Here is a 15,945-nt window from a genome sequence, read left to right on the forward strand (position 1 = left end):
CTGGGAGCCTGATGGGGGACTCGATCCCAGGACCCCAGCATCACGCCCTGAGCCAAGGGCAGATGCTCAACCACTCAGCCACCTAGGTGCCCAGTTTCCCAGTTCTTGATCCAACCTCAGTGTCAGCTCACAACTTGGTGATTGAGGCTTCTTAGAAACTTCAGGTAGGTTAAACCCAAGCACCTAGATCCTTGTGAAAAATGCAGACAGTAGCAGGATGCAGTATGTTCCCTAAACCCCTGTACAGTCCTCTCCATCATTTACCAGAGTCACCCACTCTGGAAAAGGAGACTCGAGCAGCTTAGGTGACAGCTTACACTTTACCAACTAAAATGCAGAGCCTCTGAGGCTGAGCTCCCTGCCTGCTCAACCTGCAACACCGCGCAAGTGGGCTTCACGCTCAGACTAAATACTAGGGCTGATTGATTGAGCAAATGGAATTTGAATCTTAAACTCTCAATACTGCTTTATTACAAGCCATTTTGTACAGAAGCTCCGAGAAAGAGAAAGGTCAGCCACAGAATGAAACAAGTTTTGTCCTTAAATGAAAAAAACATAAGGATTGTCATATATCTGATTTTATTTTATCATTGTTGCATTGTCGAACACAATCTGCAGTTGGGGTCAGAATTCCCAGGCCAATAGGATTTTTTTTTTAAACCATACCACAGGAGTAAACCTTAAAAGAAGTGAAATCTAATACTATATAGATTTCCATTTCTAAATACAGTATATTACAGAAGGTTAAATATACCACCTCTGTTTACTTACAACTATAAAAAGATACATTAACTATACCAATTATAAATAATGTAGCATTTCATATTAAAGGCATTATTGTACAATGAGAGATTAAGAACCCTCTAATGAATTACTATCAAGGTTAGTGTCTATAGTTACTTGAGATAAAATCCTGAAAATTCAGTGTATGAAGTCAACTCCTGACTTAGCAAGTTGCTGACAGTTTAAGTGATAAGTATTAACTGATGTAGAGGAGGTGAATTGCATATTGCCTATTTCTAACAAGAATGACAACCCCACTCCATATATGACTTTCCTTCATTCATACACTGGTTTTGATGTTTATTTTACTAGTGCTCTCCCCCCAATTTAACTCTCAAACATAATTTAATTCCCAAACATAAGCACCATTAGAAAAGTAACTAGTTAGTAACAGTGAAAGTATCCAAATAATGCAATTATGTTTGGTTTTGTTTTTTAAAAGCCATACTGAACACTTTAAAACTTGGGGTTGCACCGCATTTGCACATATAAAGTGGAAAAGAAAAATTCACGACACGTTAGTGCAGTACTCAGGCCACTTTAGTTGGAGACCCGGTTCTTCCATGGAGTCTGGATGTTATATTTGTTAATCATTAATTAATATCAAAAGAGGACTTTAAAAAATCAGACTGTATTAAAACAACATCCTTTCCAGTTGCGTATGTTTTGCTAATCTAAAATAGATAACCAAACCAGAGACGAAGAAATCTACATAAGCTGATCACAAACTATTAATGCAAGTGGTAGAAATTCCTAATTTGTAAAAGTGAATCATGGCTCTGATGTGCAAGACGCGGTTGCTATGCTGTGGTAGTGTCACAATACTGTGTCCTTAGCAGCGATGGTGACACTAGCAATGTTCTCTGCCTAAGAAAGTGCCTTGGTTAAGGTAGACTGTGACATAGTTTTAGATAAATATTTTGGGGGTTGATTCAGTCATATTCCAAAAGGAGTTTTGGTTTTAAGCTGAGTCCCATGGTCAATGTCTAGATGTAGTCCTTGAAGACCTATGCCCATTCACAACCAAGACCTTCAGTACCCTTCCATGGTACTTGCTTCCCCCGAGCTCCCTACATTGGATCCTCAAAATCCTGTTTTTATTTTGTTTTTAACTTAGTCCTGTTTCTTTCCCACTAAGTGGTAGGAGGGGCTTCTTCTGCAATCAGGTAACCCCCCAGAGGAAGCCACAGGTGCAGGGAGGGCCCTGATTGCAGAACAAACCTGTAGTTTTTCCAAGTTCTTACTGGAGTCAGAGTTGGCAAAACATTTTTAAGTGACCGCTGGATACTTCAAATACCACTTCCTGTTGGCCACACCCTGAGCCTCTTCACTGTCCCTGGGGACCTGGTTGAAAGGGAAAAACAGAAATGGCCAATAGCTCCATCCCTCAGGCAGGACGGCAATTTTTCACACACACACCAGAATAAAACAGGAAGTGTGAGAGGAAAATAAAAATCATTCAAATCCAGTAGATTTAAAGTCTCCAGGACGAAGTAACCGGGGAAGGCAGGAAATGCAGGTTTTCTTCGGCAAGTTCCATCTGCCACATTCAGCTGTCAAATGTTTGAGGAAGGAGCCTGTTGTTTCTTCAGGGGCTCTTGTCGTCGAGTTTGATGGTGACAGTTTTCACTTCTGTGTATTCAGCCAGCGCGTATTCACCTCTGCGATCACAGAAAAGAGGAGAACGTGAAACAGGGCATGTCACTTAGCCATTCTGTTCCACTGCATTCTAACATTTTTTTTAAATAAGTTCCTGGAGGTTGAACAGCTTTTTTTTTTTTTTTTTTTTTAAGATTTTGTTTATTCATGAGACACACCACACACACACACACACACACAGAGAGAGAGAGAGAGAGAGAGAGAGAGAGAGAGAGAGAGAAGCAGGCTCCATGCAGGGAGCCCGATATGGGATTCGATCCCAGGACTCCAGGATCATGTCCTGGGCTGAAGGCAGGTGCTAAACCACTGAGCCACCCAGGGGTCCCCTTTTCCAGTGCATTCTAACATTTGATGGGTCATTCCTCTGTTGGGCATTTGGAGTCTGTGCAAAAAGTCACAATGGGATGACTTAATAGAGGCATGGCCAGGACGGTAACACCATTAGTGCTTTTAAGTCACCGGATGTGTAACTTAAGTTTACCTATCAAGTTTTTTGGTGCGCGATGCTTTGGAAAGAAGGGTTTGCCTTTAATGAATGAAAGGGATGGGAAAAGAAAGAGGTGGAATCCCTGGGTGGGGAGTACAGAGCGAGAAGAGGGCCGACAGGGGTGAACAAGGAGGAGAGCTGGGGATATGGCCAGAGGATTCACAAGGAGCAAGGAAACGGAGAGCCTAGAGTCAACCCTGGAGCCTGCAGCTGGCAACCAGCTGTAAGAGGTCTAAGGTCAGCCCAGAGCAGTGAAGGGAGCAGACATTAGCACAGACTGGACACAAGGATGACCACAGCCTTTGAGTTCACATCTTTGGTTCGTGCAGAGCCCAGATGACCCTTCTCAGGCATTATGGGCCATCCTCCATCCTCTGGGAAGCTCCCCTTCCCAGAACTGAGATGAGGCTTTGGACAGCTTTAAATGCTGCTCCAACACTTGCCCTGCTGTTAGATGAATAAACACGGATCCTTATTAAGGAACAGAGGTAGAAGTAGAGGTGGCCACTGAAGGTTCCCATTTCATCCCTTAGATCAGTGGTTCTCAAAGTGTGGTCTCAAAGCCTCAGCAACACCTCAGTGCTCTCAGGCCACCTACCCTGCCCCTGATATACTGGGGTTGACAGAATAATGCCCCTGCTTCAAGGTGACCGTATCTCAATTCTCCAAACCTGTGTTAGGTTACATGGCAAAGGGGGATCAAGATGGGATTAAAGTTGCAAATATTAGCTGGTCTTAAAATAGGGAGGTTATTCTGGATTACCTGGATACACCCAATGTAATCACAAGGACCCTTACGAGGGCTAAAGGGAGGCAGAAGAAGAGAGTCAGAGGGAAATAAGACTACAGAAGCAGGTTCAGAGAGCAACAACAGGGTTTCCTTTGAGCACAGAGGAAGGGGCCACCAGCCAAGAAATGTGGGAAGCCTCTAGAAGCCAGAAAAAGCAAGGAAACATATTCTCTCCCTGAAGTCTCCAGAAAGGAATGTAGCCCTGCGCACGCCTTGATTTCAATTTAGTGAGACTCAGATTTTTATCCCACGCAACTGTATAAGATAATACATTTATGTTGTTTAAACCACGAATTTTGTGATAATTTATTGTAGCGGCAATAAAAAAATGAATACACCTACTGAAGTGGGGCCCAGAAATCTGTGTTTTAACAAGCCAGTGGATTCTGATACAGCTCAGTTGGAGATCCACTTGCTTAGGCCTATGGAGGCAGGTTCTTTGCCTTCCCTAAGCCTCCAACCCATTATCTTTAAAATGGGCATCCTATTGCCTTCTTGTCATTATAATGGCTGGAGATGATTTACTATCGAGCACCTATGTACTTATGTACTGGTAAAAAATAAAGGGTAGAAAGTATTATTATTATTATTATTATTATTTAATTAATATGTCATTGGGATTTTTTTGGTAGTTCCCTAAAAAAAGAGGTCAAGAACCCATGAGAATGAGTGACGTATTTTGCAATCTTTTCTAAACATAACACAAAATATAAGTCACATACAGAATGATGAATTCATTTTGTAGAGCAGAAAAGCCATTTAAAAATCCCCTCAAAACAGATGACGAACTAGAAAAAAGTTACATTCACAACTCTGTGTAAGAAACAGTGCTGTTTTCCTTAATATACAAAAAGCTCTTAAAAACCAATTAAAAAACCCCACAGCAACCAAATGGAAAAAAATCAACAAAGGGCATGAATAGGCAGTTCACGGAAAAACAAATACAGATTACTAGTAAGTGCAAAAAATGTGCTCAACACCCTCACAATTAAAGATATACAAATCAAAAGAGCAGGAGCTCATTTTTCATGTGGCAGATTAAACACCCAATTTTAGGAATTTATTCTGAAAACAATCTCCCATGAGTGCATAACGATTTATGCATAAGGGGGAACACCAGCATGGTTGGTGAGGGCAAAAGCCCTTGGAAATAACACAAAAGTCCATCAGGGAAGATCCTTAATGAAAAGACTAGAGGGATATCTGAAGCCCATTCTCAAGGGCCCATTCTCAAGGGCAGAAAGTAATTTGCTCCCATTTCATTTGAAAACAGAAAAGAATGCACATATGTACACCCACTGTATGCAAAAGAAATGCACAATAAATTCTAAAAGTGAGCCTATAGTGTGGCTCTGTTAAAAATGCAAAGTAATTAGTGATTTATCAACTTCGTAAAGAAAAGTAAACTGAATGATTAAAGTCCCACTCTTCTAATAAGTAGCTCATTAGCCCACTAACTAATAAGTCCAACATTAAACCATTCCTGTAAGATTAAGTACATGAATCATCCCATTCTTATTACTGCAATCACTGCCAACATTCAAATTCTTGCTGCTCTGATTGGACCCACGGTGGCGTGTCCTAATGTGTTTCTTGCCCCCTCATAATGATCTTGGTGCTCAAGGTTATCCATGAACCCAGCCCTTCTCCTATCTGACCTCACCAGAATGTTGGGAAATAGAGGGGCTGGGTGACCATGTGCTCCCTGCTATGCACTCAGAACACAGCACCTGCCTGGTGCACCAAAGGTTCTCAAGAAATATTAGCTAAGTGAACAAATGAACAAAATGAATGAGGGAACAGTGGTTCCTTCTAATGAACGGGATTGTGGATCAGTGGAGGGAGGCCTAGACTTTCCACACGTCTCTTCCACACGTGGACTTTTGTTGTTAATGTTGCTGCTGCAAAACCACCAAGAAAAGTGCCCAGAAGGAAGAGCACTTGGAAGCTTCGTCCCCAGACCCACACAGGAACAGATCCCCCAAGGGGACCGTGGGTGGGCGGCAGGGAGCCAGCCCCTGTCCAGGCGGCCGGGGATGGGGAAAACCATGGAATCCACCGCACCGTGCTCCAGCATACAAAAGGAGAACTGGCTGCGACATGAAGACATTAATCAGAGACAAGTGAAAATGGAAATTGGGTTTCAAGTCAGTTTCCAGGCTCCTTGTGAGTTATGCTAAAGTGCTTTATCAAAAGCCTTGGGAAAATATAGGCCGAGGGTCAGAAAAACACATTGGGAAAAAGTCCCCGCAGTGGCAGGATAAGACACGGGCTGGGCTGTGCTCTGTGCCAGGTGGGGGTGCTGGGACCCTGGACGGGCTGTCAGAGCAGTGGGAAGGGAGACCAGTGACAGGCGAGGAAAGCAATAAGCAACAGTGTGAGTTTGTACAGGCTAGAAGTCAAGTGGGCTCTACACGCCCTTCCAGCAGCTTCGACATCCAAGGCCATCTGCTTGGGAAGCAAAATTCTTGTTGCAGCAGGGAGCTGCGCCTGGCCTCTGTGTGTGGTTCTGGGTCCCCCACCACAGCTGGTCGAAGGCAGCTGATCAGAGGAGACAAATGGCCATGGATGACCTGGCTGGCTTCATTCTGAGTGCCTTAGAGAGGTGACACCTCTATTGAGCAGGGCGTGGTGGTGTGATAGGTCCATGAGTTCAACCCCACCTCTGTCTCTTCTGGCCATGTGACCCAGGAAAGGCACGGAGCCTCCCTGGCCTCCTTGGCTTTCCTCATGAAGAAACGACAGTAGTAGCAATAGCCATCTACGATGAATCGAATGTATATATTTGCCTATAATTCATACACTGAAGCCCTAATTCCCAATGTGAAGGCATTAGGAAGTGGGGCCTTTGGGAAGTGGTTAGGTTAGAAGAGTTGGAAGCCCTCATGAATAGGATAAGTGTTCTTTTAAAGGAGACCCCAGGGAGCTCGCTCACCTCTTCCACTGTGTGAGGACACAGTGAGAAGACAGCCATCTGTGAAACAGGAGCGGAACTCTTGCCAGACCCCAAATCTGCTGGCCCCTCTATCTCAGGCTTGCAGCCTCCAGAATTCTGAGAAATCACTGCCTCTTGTTTCAGCCACCCTGTTTATGATATTCTGTTAGAGCAACCAGAACAAAGTAAGACAGCATCACATGGACTGCTGTGAGCATGGCATGAATTAACACATGCAAAGTGCTCATACAGAGCTTGGCAGAGTGTGTTTGGCAAGTGCCAGATGTCACCAGTATTATGGCTGTTGGGGGAGCCCTGACAGGGACCCAGGTGACTCCAGCACAGGCCTGTCTCTCTTAGGCAGTAGGATGTGAAAAGAAAATGAAGCAGAGGTGCATAGACCCCAACACAGACAAGCCACTCTGGGGACAAAACATGATTTCTGCAGAGGGTTTTCATGGCAGAGAATTTACTGAAGTTCCCTGAAGGGGAAACAAGTCATTGGACATAGAGGGACACCAGTGGATACACTCTGCTCAGATGTGTAGATGGTTCTGGCATATGTGCCATGGCTCAGGAATGGACTAGAAAGAAAGACCAAGTTGGGGGATGGGACCCCAGCTCCATGGAGACTGGTCAAAAGCATTTGTTCAGGGAAGGAAGCCAGCCCCATTCTCTTATAACATCTTTATTAAGAATCTGGAAGGGGAGCTGCCCAAAGGCCCCAGTAGAGGGGCCGAGGGGAAGCATCTGAGTGCTCTCACTGAAGGATGTACAAACAAGGCCGAGGTAATACATTTGTATATAAATAATACAAACTGTTTAACTAAGAGAGCTCGCAGCCCTCTGAGATGTTCTGGGAGTAGCCCTGCATGTTGTCACAGAAGGTCCCCCTGGGAAGATTGGTCCTACAAGCTGTTTGTCCACAAAGGCTAATAAAATCCCAAGCAGCACCATGAAGGACGTGGGAGAGAAGGCATCATCCAGCTGGAAACAACAGTGTGTCCACTCCCAGAACGTTCTGTCCAGCTCCATCCCTGGACCCTTCATCTTGGGCCAGACACAAGAAGGCCTGTCCATGAGTCTATGCCTATGGAGTTCACCTTCCTGGAGGGCAAGGCAGAAAGGAACCCTGGAGGAGTATGCAGTGGATTTGATGGAGCCATGGAGGACACGGCAGTATGTCTCCCAAACAGGCATTGAGAAGGAGCCAGGGTCACCCAGAGTCTGTCTGTGGAGCCTTTTGCGAGTGCGGCAGATATGGTCAGAGCCTGACCTGGGAGGGAGCCTATTTTCCTTGCTGAGGGCTGGGGCTGGCGTGAGTCTGGCAAAAAGTTCTACCCCTATCCTCATGTGGAGAGCCTGCACCAAGTCTCTACTGAACATCTCCATGCATGATGGGTGTTGGGGAGGACCTAGAAGCTGAGGCTAGAGGTTTGGTCCTGGATCCCGAAAGAGTGTGGCACCAGGATGAGGGTGGAGAAAAGCAGAAGTGGAAAGGCAGGAGGGAGAGAGAGGATGGGAGAGTTCCATCACAGCCCCAGAGGGAAAGGGCCACCAGCCTTCCTGACATGGCCCATCCAGCCTGACCCATGGGAGCACAGGCAAGGTCAGTGGCCTGGAGCCTGTGCCCCCACCACCCTGAGAACCTAGTGTGTGTTGTATTCACCTGCCGGCAGGCGTGCGATCACAGATACTCACAGTTCTCTGCCATTTCCTGACATTTTAAAGCCACCAAATGGAGCCTGTGCGTAGATGGCATTATAGCAGTTGATCCTAGAGGAAGAACGAAAGATGCTCACGATTATCTGGAGAAGACCCACCTGGGGCGTGGCTGTCCCGGCTCTCAGGGGCTTGAAGCAGACCGCTGCCTAAGGAATGACTTTTCGTCACAGTTTTAATGATGGGGACAGTGCGTTTTCAACTTCTGTCTTCTCATTCTTCTCACCAGAAGCTAAAATGTGAATATTCCTAAGTATAAAGCTTTCCGCTGGGATATGAAAGGAATGTCAAGGTGAGAAGAAAGGAGAGGGAACTTGTGGCATCGGGGAAAAAGATTTGGCTTTGAAATGAGCCAGACCTGAACTCAAAGTTCTGCTTCTTGGCATGAAGGATTCTGCGCTGGTTACTCAGCCTCTCTGATCCTCAATTTATATTCATCAGCGTTACCATCTTTCAAATAAGGCTAATGCCATCTGCAGGATGAGTCGTGAAGCAAGGACTTTTGTCCACACTTTGAACAAGATCATGCACTGCTTTATTTTTTTTTTAAGATTTTATTTATTTATTCATGAGAGACACAGAGAGAGAGGAGGAGATACAGGCAGAGGGAGAACCAGGCTTCCTGTGGGGGGAGCCTGATGTGGGATTCGATCCCAGGATCCCAGGATCACAACTTGAGCCGAAGGCAGGCACTCACTGAGCCACTCAGGCGTCCCCATACACTGCTTTTAGAGTCAGAATAAAAATGAAAGGTAGAGGGAGTGAAGCCCAAGAGGCACCACAACACGGTGGTCCAGAGCAGGGGCACCAGAGCTGGACAGCTGACTCAGGGCTCTGCTCTGCCACGTACTGGCCGTGTGACCCCAGGCAAATCACCCAGTCTCCCTGTGTCTCGATTTCCTCCTCTGTAACATAGAGACAATAATGGTACCTATCTCACAGGTGGTCATGAGGATGGAGCAAAGCTCTCAGACAGTGCTTGATACATAACATGACTCAAAGCTGTCTGTCAGTAGTCTGTCAATAGAAGGGCAATGAAGCTAGCAAGCCAGCGACTCAGGACAGCCGAAACACACACTTCCTCTACTCACCAGACAGTTCCAGACTCCAAGGCAGACGCCAGCTTCAGTGCTTTGTCAAGGTTTTTTGTGAACACAGCTGCTGTGAGTCCATATTCAAGGCTATTTGCTCTTTTGATTACTTCTTCAATATTTTTGAACTTCAGTATTGGCTGTACTGGTCCAAAAATCTGTGATTAATTGCAAGAATGGCAGTGAAAGACATGTCGGATGAAGCACAGACACTGTGAGCAAGCATTGCCTTCATTTTACCCAGAGTGCTCACATGCCTGAGGAAGGATGGCTGGAGGAAAAAGAATCCCAGGAGATCTTTTTGGCTACTTGACCATTGACATCTGAAGGGAAGGATTACAATTAAACAAAACTTAAAATGCCAACTGGAAGTATATCTCAGGCTTCCATCTCTTATTGTAATCAGGGCTTCAGAGAAGCCCCAGCCCCTGACTTTGGAGTAGCCCCTGCCCGTTGATGTGCATGGAAGACAAAATTTTGCATGTTTTTCTTGGGAAGTTATTGCTGAGGTGTTTGCAAGGGCACAACTGTGGGACCGGGTGCCCCGAGCTCTTGGTGCTGCGCTCGCCATCAATGAGAACGCCATAAAATGTTTCCCTAATAACTCCCAACTCCCAGGTAAGGGGGTGAGAGACAATGTTCCTTGCCATGCAAAATAAAAATCTCCAGGGGAAAGTCTATAAAATACCCACACAGGAAGCCCTCAACAGTGATTCATTTTCTTTTGCGTCCCAAAAGACCACATTCTGGGATCCAACTACCCAGAACCCTAGGTGGGAGTCAGTGGCCCATCTAGATTAACAGTGAGATTGAACAACAAAGTGAGAATCCCTTATGGGGGGGGGGGGGTTCCCTCAATCTCCACCATTTCTAAGGACGCTCACAGAGCGGAAAACTTCAAAGGGAATTCCAACCGGGATTGTTCTTTGAATGAACACACTCGTCTGTCATTTTAGTTCTGTCTCGGGGGACAGAGGGCAGCTTTGGGCCATGAATCCACTGGTATAACCCATAGGTGGCAAGAGCCCTCCACCATGGGCCACCCAGAAGATGTGTGAGAAGACAGAGGGACTGTCACCCCCCAGAGATGTGTGAAAATGGGGGAGGGGGTTAGGACAAACTCTGCACCCGCTAAACTATGGTGGGGGTTCCCAAAGGCAGGTAGGCAAGATGGCTTATCTCGAGACCCCAAAGGAGAGGAGGAGGCCACAGGAGAATAGATAATGCTCCCCTCACAAAGACTTCTGGGATGTCTGAGCCCTAGAGAAGGCTTCTGCTTGTAAGGCTCATTCCTCTTGCTCCCATCCCCACGTCCCACAAGAGTCCCCTTGGGATGAAGCGTTTCCTACAACCCCTCAGTACCTCCTCTTTGGCAATGCGCATGGTGTCAGTAACTTCTGAGAAGACAGTGGGTTTGATGAAGAGTCCCCTGTCTTCCATGGCCGAACCCCCACATTCCAGCTTGGCCCCCTCCTTCTTCCCACTCTCGATTAGGTCGAGGATTTTGTCAAACTGCTTTTGGTCAATCTGCAAAACACAATGAGGAGTACAGCCCAGATTCCTTTGGGGTAGCAGCTGCCATCTTGGGGATCGCACGGCCTTTCACACAATTAGCTGTGCTACTCCTAAATGACCTTGCCAAATCATAAGTCACACAGAACAGAGGTGCCTTATATGCAAATATTCCTCCAATGCACAAGTCTAGGATCTTTAGCACAGGGGAGAGAAGGGGAGACAGGATCTCCTCATCCTCTCCAGGTGTAGGGTCTATTCATAAGACTGACATCTTCCATGCAGTTAAGCAAATCTGTGAACAAAACAAGATCTGAAGTGGCCACATTCTTTGCTCTCTCAACTCTTTACATCCTTCAGGGGGTTGCCAGATTTAGTAAATAACACTACAGGATGCCCAGTTAAATTTAATTTTTGAAAACCAATGAATGACTTTTTTAGCATAAGCATATCCCAAACAGTGCTTATCTTAAAAAGGGTCTTGTTTATTTGAGCTTCCAATCTCGCTGAGTGTCATGTAGGTTATCTGGAAACCCTGCTCCCTTCTCACAGGGGACCACCGTGCACCAGGGTGACAGTGATTGGAACTGTCCGTCCATGGTGAAGAGGAGAAGGGAGAAGGAAAGCTGACCACCTTACCCAGCACTCCAGGGCATAGAGTGGCATGAGCTTGAAGGTGAGATGGATGGGCTTCTCCTTGCTGGTGAGGAGCCAGATCATCAGAAAGGCTCTACCTTCTGCCACCCTGTCTAGAGATCTCTGGAGCCAGAGTGCACCCTGTACCCCCAGTGCAACATTTTTCTTTTTGACATGGCACTCAACCAGCTGTCAAAGGGCACCCTTTTAGGGAGACTGTGCTTGAGGGCAGAAGTCCTCTCTCCATCCCCAGTGGTCCTTCCACCCACATCTGTGGGTGCCCTGTTCTTGACCATGACCCTGTTGCTACTCCCCTCCTCTTTGGCTGAGAGAGACAGAGTTTTGTTAGGTTTGCCATAGCTGAGCTTTTTAGATAGAAAAACTGGTTTCATTAAAAGCAACTTTAAATTTAAAAAATAAGCAAATCCAATGGTGTATTTGGAAAAATGTCTGTTCCTGAGGATCAGGCTGGTTTTCCCAGAAAGGGTGGGCACATAACCTTGTACTGGGCCAGTCATCTCCGGAAGTGTGGATCCAGTGTTAAAATTCCAAATACACCTTGTACCAGCACAAATTCCAAGCAGATCAAAAATTTAACCATGGAAAATGAAAGTTTTTCTCTCATGTAGGAAAAAGCCTCTATAATCATGGGCTGCTGATGGTCTTTCTATGATGTGAAATGCAGAGGCCAAAAAGAAAGATTGATAAATTTGAGTTGTAAAAAAAAGGCAAAGACATCATACAAGCAAAGTCAAAGGCAAAACCACAAACTGGAAGAAAATCTGACAAGCATATCATAGAACCAGAGCTAATCTTTCCTTGCATTTCAAGAGTTCTTGGAAGTCGAAGAAAAATGACCAGCAATACAAGAGAAAATATGTAAAGCACCTGCGTAGTTGATAGAAAAGATACTACAAATGGCTTTTAAACATGATAAGATGTGCTGCCTTAATCATCATAAGTCATGCATGCATATTAAATTCAAACCAAGTGAGATATCATTTTGAACCATCAGAAGGGCAAAATCCATGTTGTATCAGTAAGGCTGGAGACCTAGACAAGCTCATACAAGGTTGGTAGGAAGACAGGTTGGTTGATCCTCTTGGAAGGTGATCTGGCAATGCTTATAGAACTTACAAATGAGCTCTCACTCAGCAATCCCACTTAGGACTATGTCCCACTGATTTCTTTGCATGAGAGCAAAACGACATACTCTGAGACATTGCGCGTAACTGTACACACTCGCCTGTACATCAGAACATGTCATTCGAATTCTGGTGAATTCGTACAGCAGAATTTTGTGTATACATGAAAAAGAATAGGGCGGGTTCTCATGGAGTATGGAAGGCTTCTCAAGTTTCTTACGAGGACACAAAAACCAAGATGCAAAGCAGGATGGATATCACAGTTATCTTTTGGGTAAAAACAGGAGAAGGGAGGATATCTATAGATATTTGCATATATATGTATATATATGCATAAATGCATATATAAAGAAGTTTTGGAGGGATACATGAGGAACTAAGACCAGGGGATACCCACGGGGGGGAAGGTTAAGAACCAGGCCTATGAATGGAGGGGGGAGGATGGAAGAAAGCCTTTTCTTCACTGACCTTTATATGCATTCTGGCTTTTAACCCCTGTATGTATTCCCACCTCAAAAAAGTAATTCAAACAACTGCAATGGATATAGTCGTATCTCAAGGTTCTCTTAACTTCTCTCTCAGTGAGCCAGGTCTTGGTTAAAAGTTCCAAGTTTGCTCTTTCCTCCTCCCTGGATGACAAGAGGGCTTTCAGGGCTTCATCAAATTATAGGTCCTGAGTGGCTATGACCATTCTCTACGTATCTGTCCCGGAGGCAGTGCTGGGCCCCCGTGGAAAACCTGCAAATCCAGACTCCACTCTTCCTGATGAATCCATGTGAACACATTGTTTCAATCTAATAATCCCCCAAGAAATGTCCGCTGGAGCCTTCCAGTGCTGGAAGAAGAACCTGCCAGAAGCGAAGGACGCGGCAGGGCACAACACCAGAGACAGAGCCGGATGGACCCCAAAGGACATGTCGAAAGCTGCACTTGGCTCTGCTGGAGAGGGCACTGGATCCTGCTCCCACCAGGTGGCCTGTGCAATGTTTTTGCGCCTCATTGCTCAAGTTGCCAAATAAACCTGAAAGATTTTGGAGCATTTAGTAAGCAACTGCCTGCAGTGGACACCGATCTAGGTCAGCTAGCTGTTTTACAGGCAGAAGACAGACAGGACTATTTAGACAGCTGTAAATCCTCTCTGAGTAAAAATCTTATTACTGTAGATGAAAAAGCACTTTGGGAGAAAAAAATCCAACAGTGTCCTAAAATAATATGCTGAGGTTAGGCGGCTTAAGTGAGCTTTCAAAAGGACTTTTAGCAGCAGCATCAAAAGCACCGATGAAATCAACACCCATTCTGCTTGAATCTGCTCTCTTGGAAGAGATTTCTGTATCTGGCTTCAAAAGTCAAGCCTGGAGCCTTGGAAAAGAGACTTATGAATAATGATGGGGTGAAAGGTTTTCCTTAGTATGGGATCAGCTCGCATATTTCCCACGGAGTCTGGATTAGCTTTACAATCACGGTGGATTTGATAATGGCTTGTGGCCATGTTTGCATTCAGACCTGAAATCCAACCAAGGCCACTAGACAACTTCGTGTCACTGGCCACTGGGTTTGGAGCTGAGGTCTGGCAGGGTGGGGAGTTCTGGCCACAAGCTGGGATGCTTCTCCTTACCAGGGTCACGTGGCATTGGAGCCACAGTGCATGTGGACTGGGGCCTGGCAAGAATGGGCACAGTGGTCAGAAATGCACCTTTTGCACATGGTCCTCCCTCTTCGTCCCCATGGGATGGTAAGCAAGACCTGACTGACATGGCCTCAAGTCATGCACAGACATTTTGTGCCACCCTAGATCAGGAAGCCTGTCATTTAATGCTCCCCCACCACCTTTAGAGAATAAAGACTTATTAGGTGCCTTGAAATACTCATAATATTCATCCATTGCTCCCATTTTCCAAAGACAGGGAGGTTTGGAAGGAGCTTGGGACTTCCCCAGAGTCACAGGGCCAAACGTGCACTCAGGTCCACAGCTTCCTGAGTAAACACATGGTGCCAATGCGGTGGGGAAGCAGCCAGCTCCCAGCATAGACACAAGTAGGTGAGTCTTGACATGTGATTTGAAACTTCATGGCCAGAATAGGACTCTGGCTACAAGAAAAGTAGGTTGCTGTCGAGCTCCATTTCAATAATGCATGGGATGGTGAGGCTGCCCTCTTAAATATTTATCCATCTGCTGCACTGCATAATTAGTAAGAAAGTGATACAGGATGTGCCCTTTTAAAGAGGTTATTAAACCTCGCGGTTATGATCATTTTCATCCTGTCGTTAGTTTCGGAAAACAGGCCTCCAGAGACATGTTCTGCCCAGAGATGCAGCCCCATTCCCCGAGCCCTCTTCACTCCCTCTCTCCACTGGGATTCTTTGGTTTCTGACGGTCACCTTGTCTTGTGTGCGAGCTCGAGGGAAGGCCTGGAGGCTGAGACTGTGGGCTCCAGCTACTCTGCCTCTGCCTGTACCTCGCCGCCCTTCAGCCAGGATTACAACCGTTCTCCTGCAGGGAAGACCAGCCAGGTAAGACAGCCTCTGCCTGAGTTTCTCTCTGGGGATCCCAGTGGCTTAGAGACGGGATGGTCCTCTTGGCTGGAGGGTGCAAGCATAAGGTGCTATGAACCCGGAATGCTTCTCTCCTGCTGAGGCCCTGAGCTGAGCATTCTCTGTTGCAAAGAGCAAAACCTCTGTGTGTCCACTCCTGCTTTATGACCCCACGGAGACCTGATGGGACTGGACTGTTGATCGGCATCTAAACAAAAGCCTCGAGTGGCAAGTTTAGTCAGCCTCCCTTTTGCTTTGAGAGGGACCCTGGGATCTATAGAAAAGCAGCAGAGCTGTAAGGGGCCAGTCCAAAGGGGCTGCCTGGTTCAGCCCCCAGACGCACTGACATATCAGTTGATTACCTGGGGCCCCTGTTCTGTTCTGATGTCAAAGGGGTCTCCGATGGGCCGTTTCTTGGCATATTCCACGCTCCTCCTGACAAACTCAGGGTAGATCTGCTCCTCCACGAACACCCTGGAGGCGGCTGTGCAACACTGACCTTGATTGAAGAACACTCCCTGATGGGCGCACTCCACTGCCAAGTCCACTGGAGGGGGGGAGGCCGTGGCGGGGGCAAGAGGAAGCGATTAAGTCGTTAGGGCAGGACTAGTGACAGCTGTAACTCTAATTGCCCGCACTAGAAAACAGCCCTG

General features: G+C 46.3%; 1 protein-coding gene across 1 annotated transcript in view; it reads right to left on the reverse strand.

Annotated features, from left to right (window-relative positions):
* Positions 1-560: 560 nt before the first annotated feature.
* The window catches only part of ALDH1A3 (aldehyde dehydrogenase 1 family member A3), a 37,704-nt gene continuing 22,319 nt past the window's right edge, over positions 561-15,945 (reverse strand). Inside the window, exons 9-13 of the mRNA XM_041753277.1 lie at positions 15,655-15,839; positions 10,830-10,994; positions 9,468-9,625; positions 8,356-8,430; positions 561-2,444 (exon numbers count right to left, since the gene is read on the reverse strand). Of these exons, the coding sequence (XP_041609211.1) occupies positions 2,372-2,444; positions 8,356-8,430; positions 9,468-9,625; positions 10,830-10,994; positions 15,655-15,839 (656 nt within the window). The 3' untranslated portion in view covers positions 561-2,371. The remainder of the gene's footprint in view (positions 2,445-8,355; positions 8,431-9,467; positions 9,626-10,829; positions 10,995-15,654; positions 15,840-15,945) is intronic.

The sequence above is a fragment of the Vulpes lagopus genome, chromosome 4 (genome assembly GCF_018345385.1).
Source record: "Vulpes lagopus strain Blue_001 chromosome 4, ASM1834538v1, whole genome shotgun sequence".
Taxonomy (NCBI): domain Eukaryota; kingdom Metazoa; phylum Chordata; class Mammalia; order Carnivora; family Canidae; genus Vulpes; species Vulpes lagopus.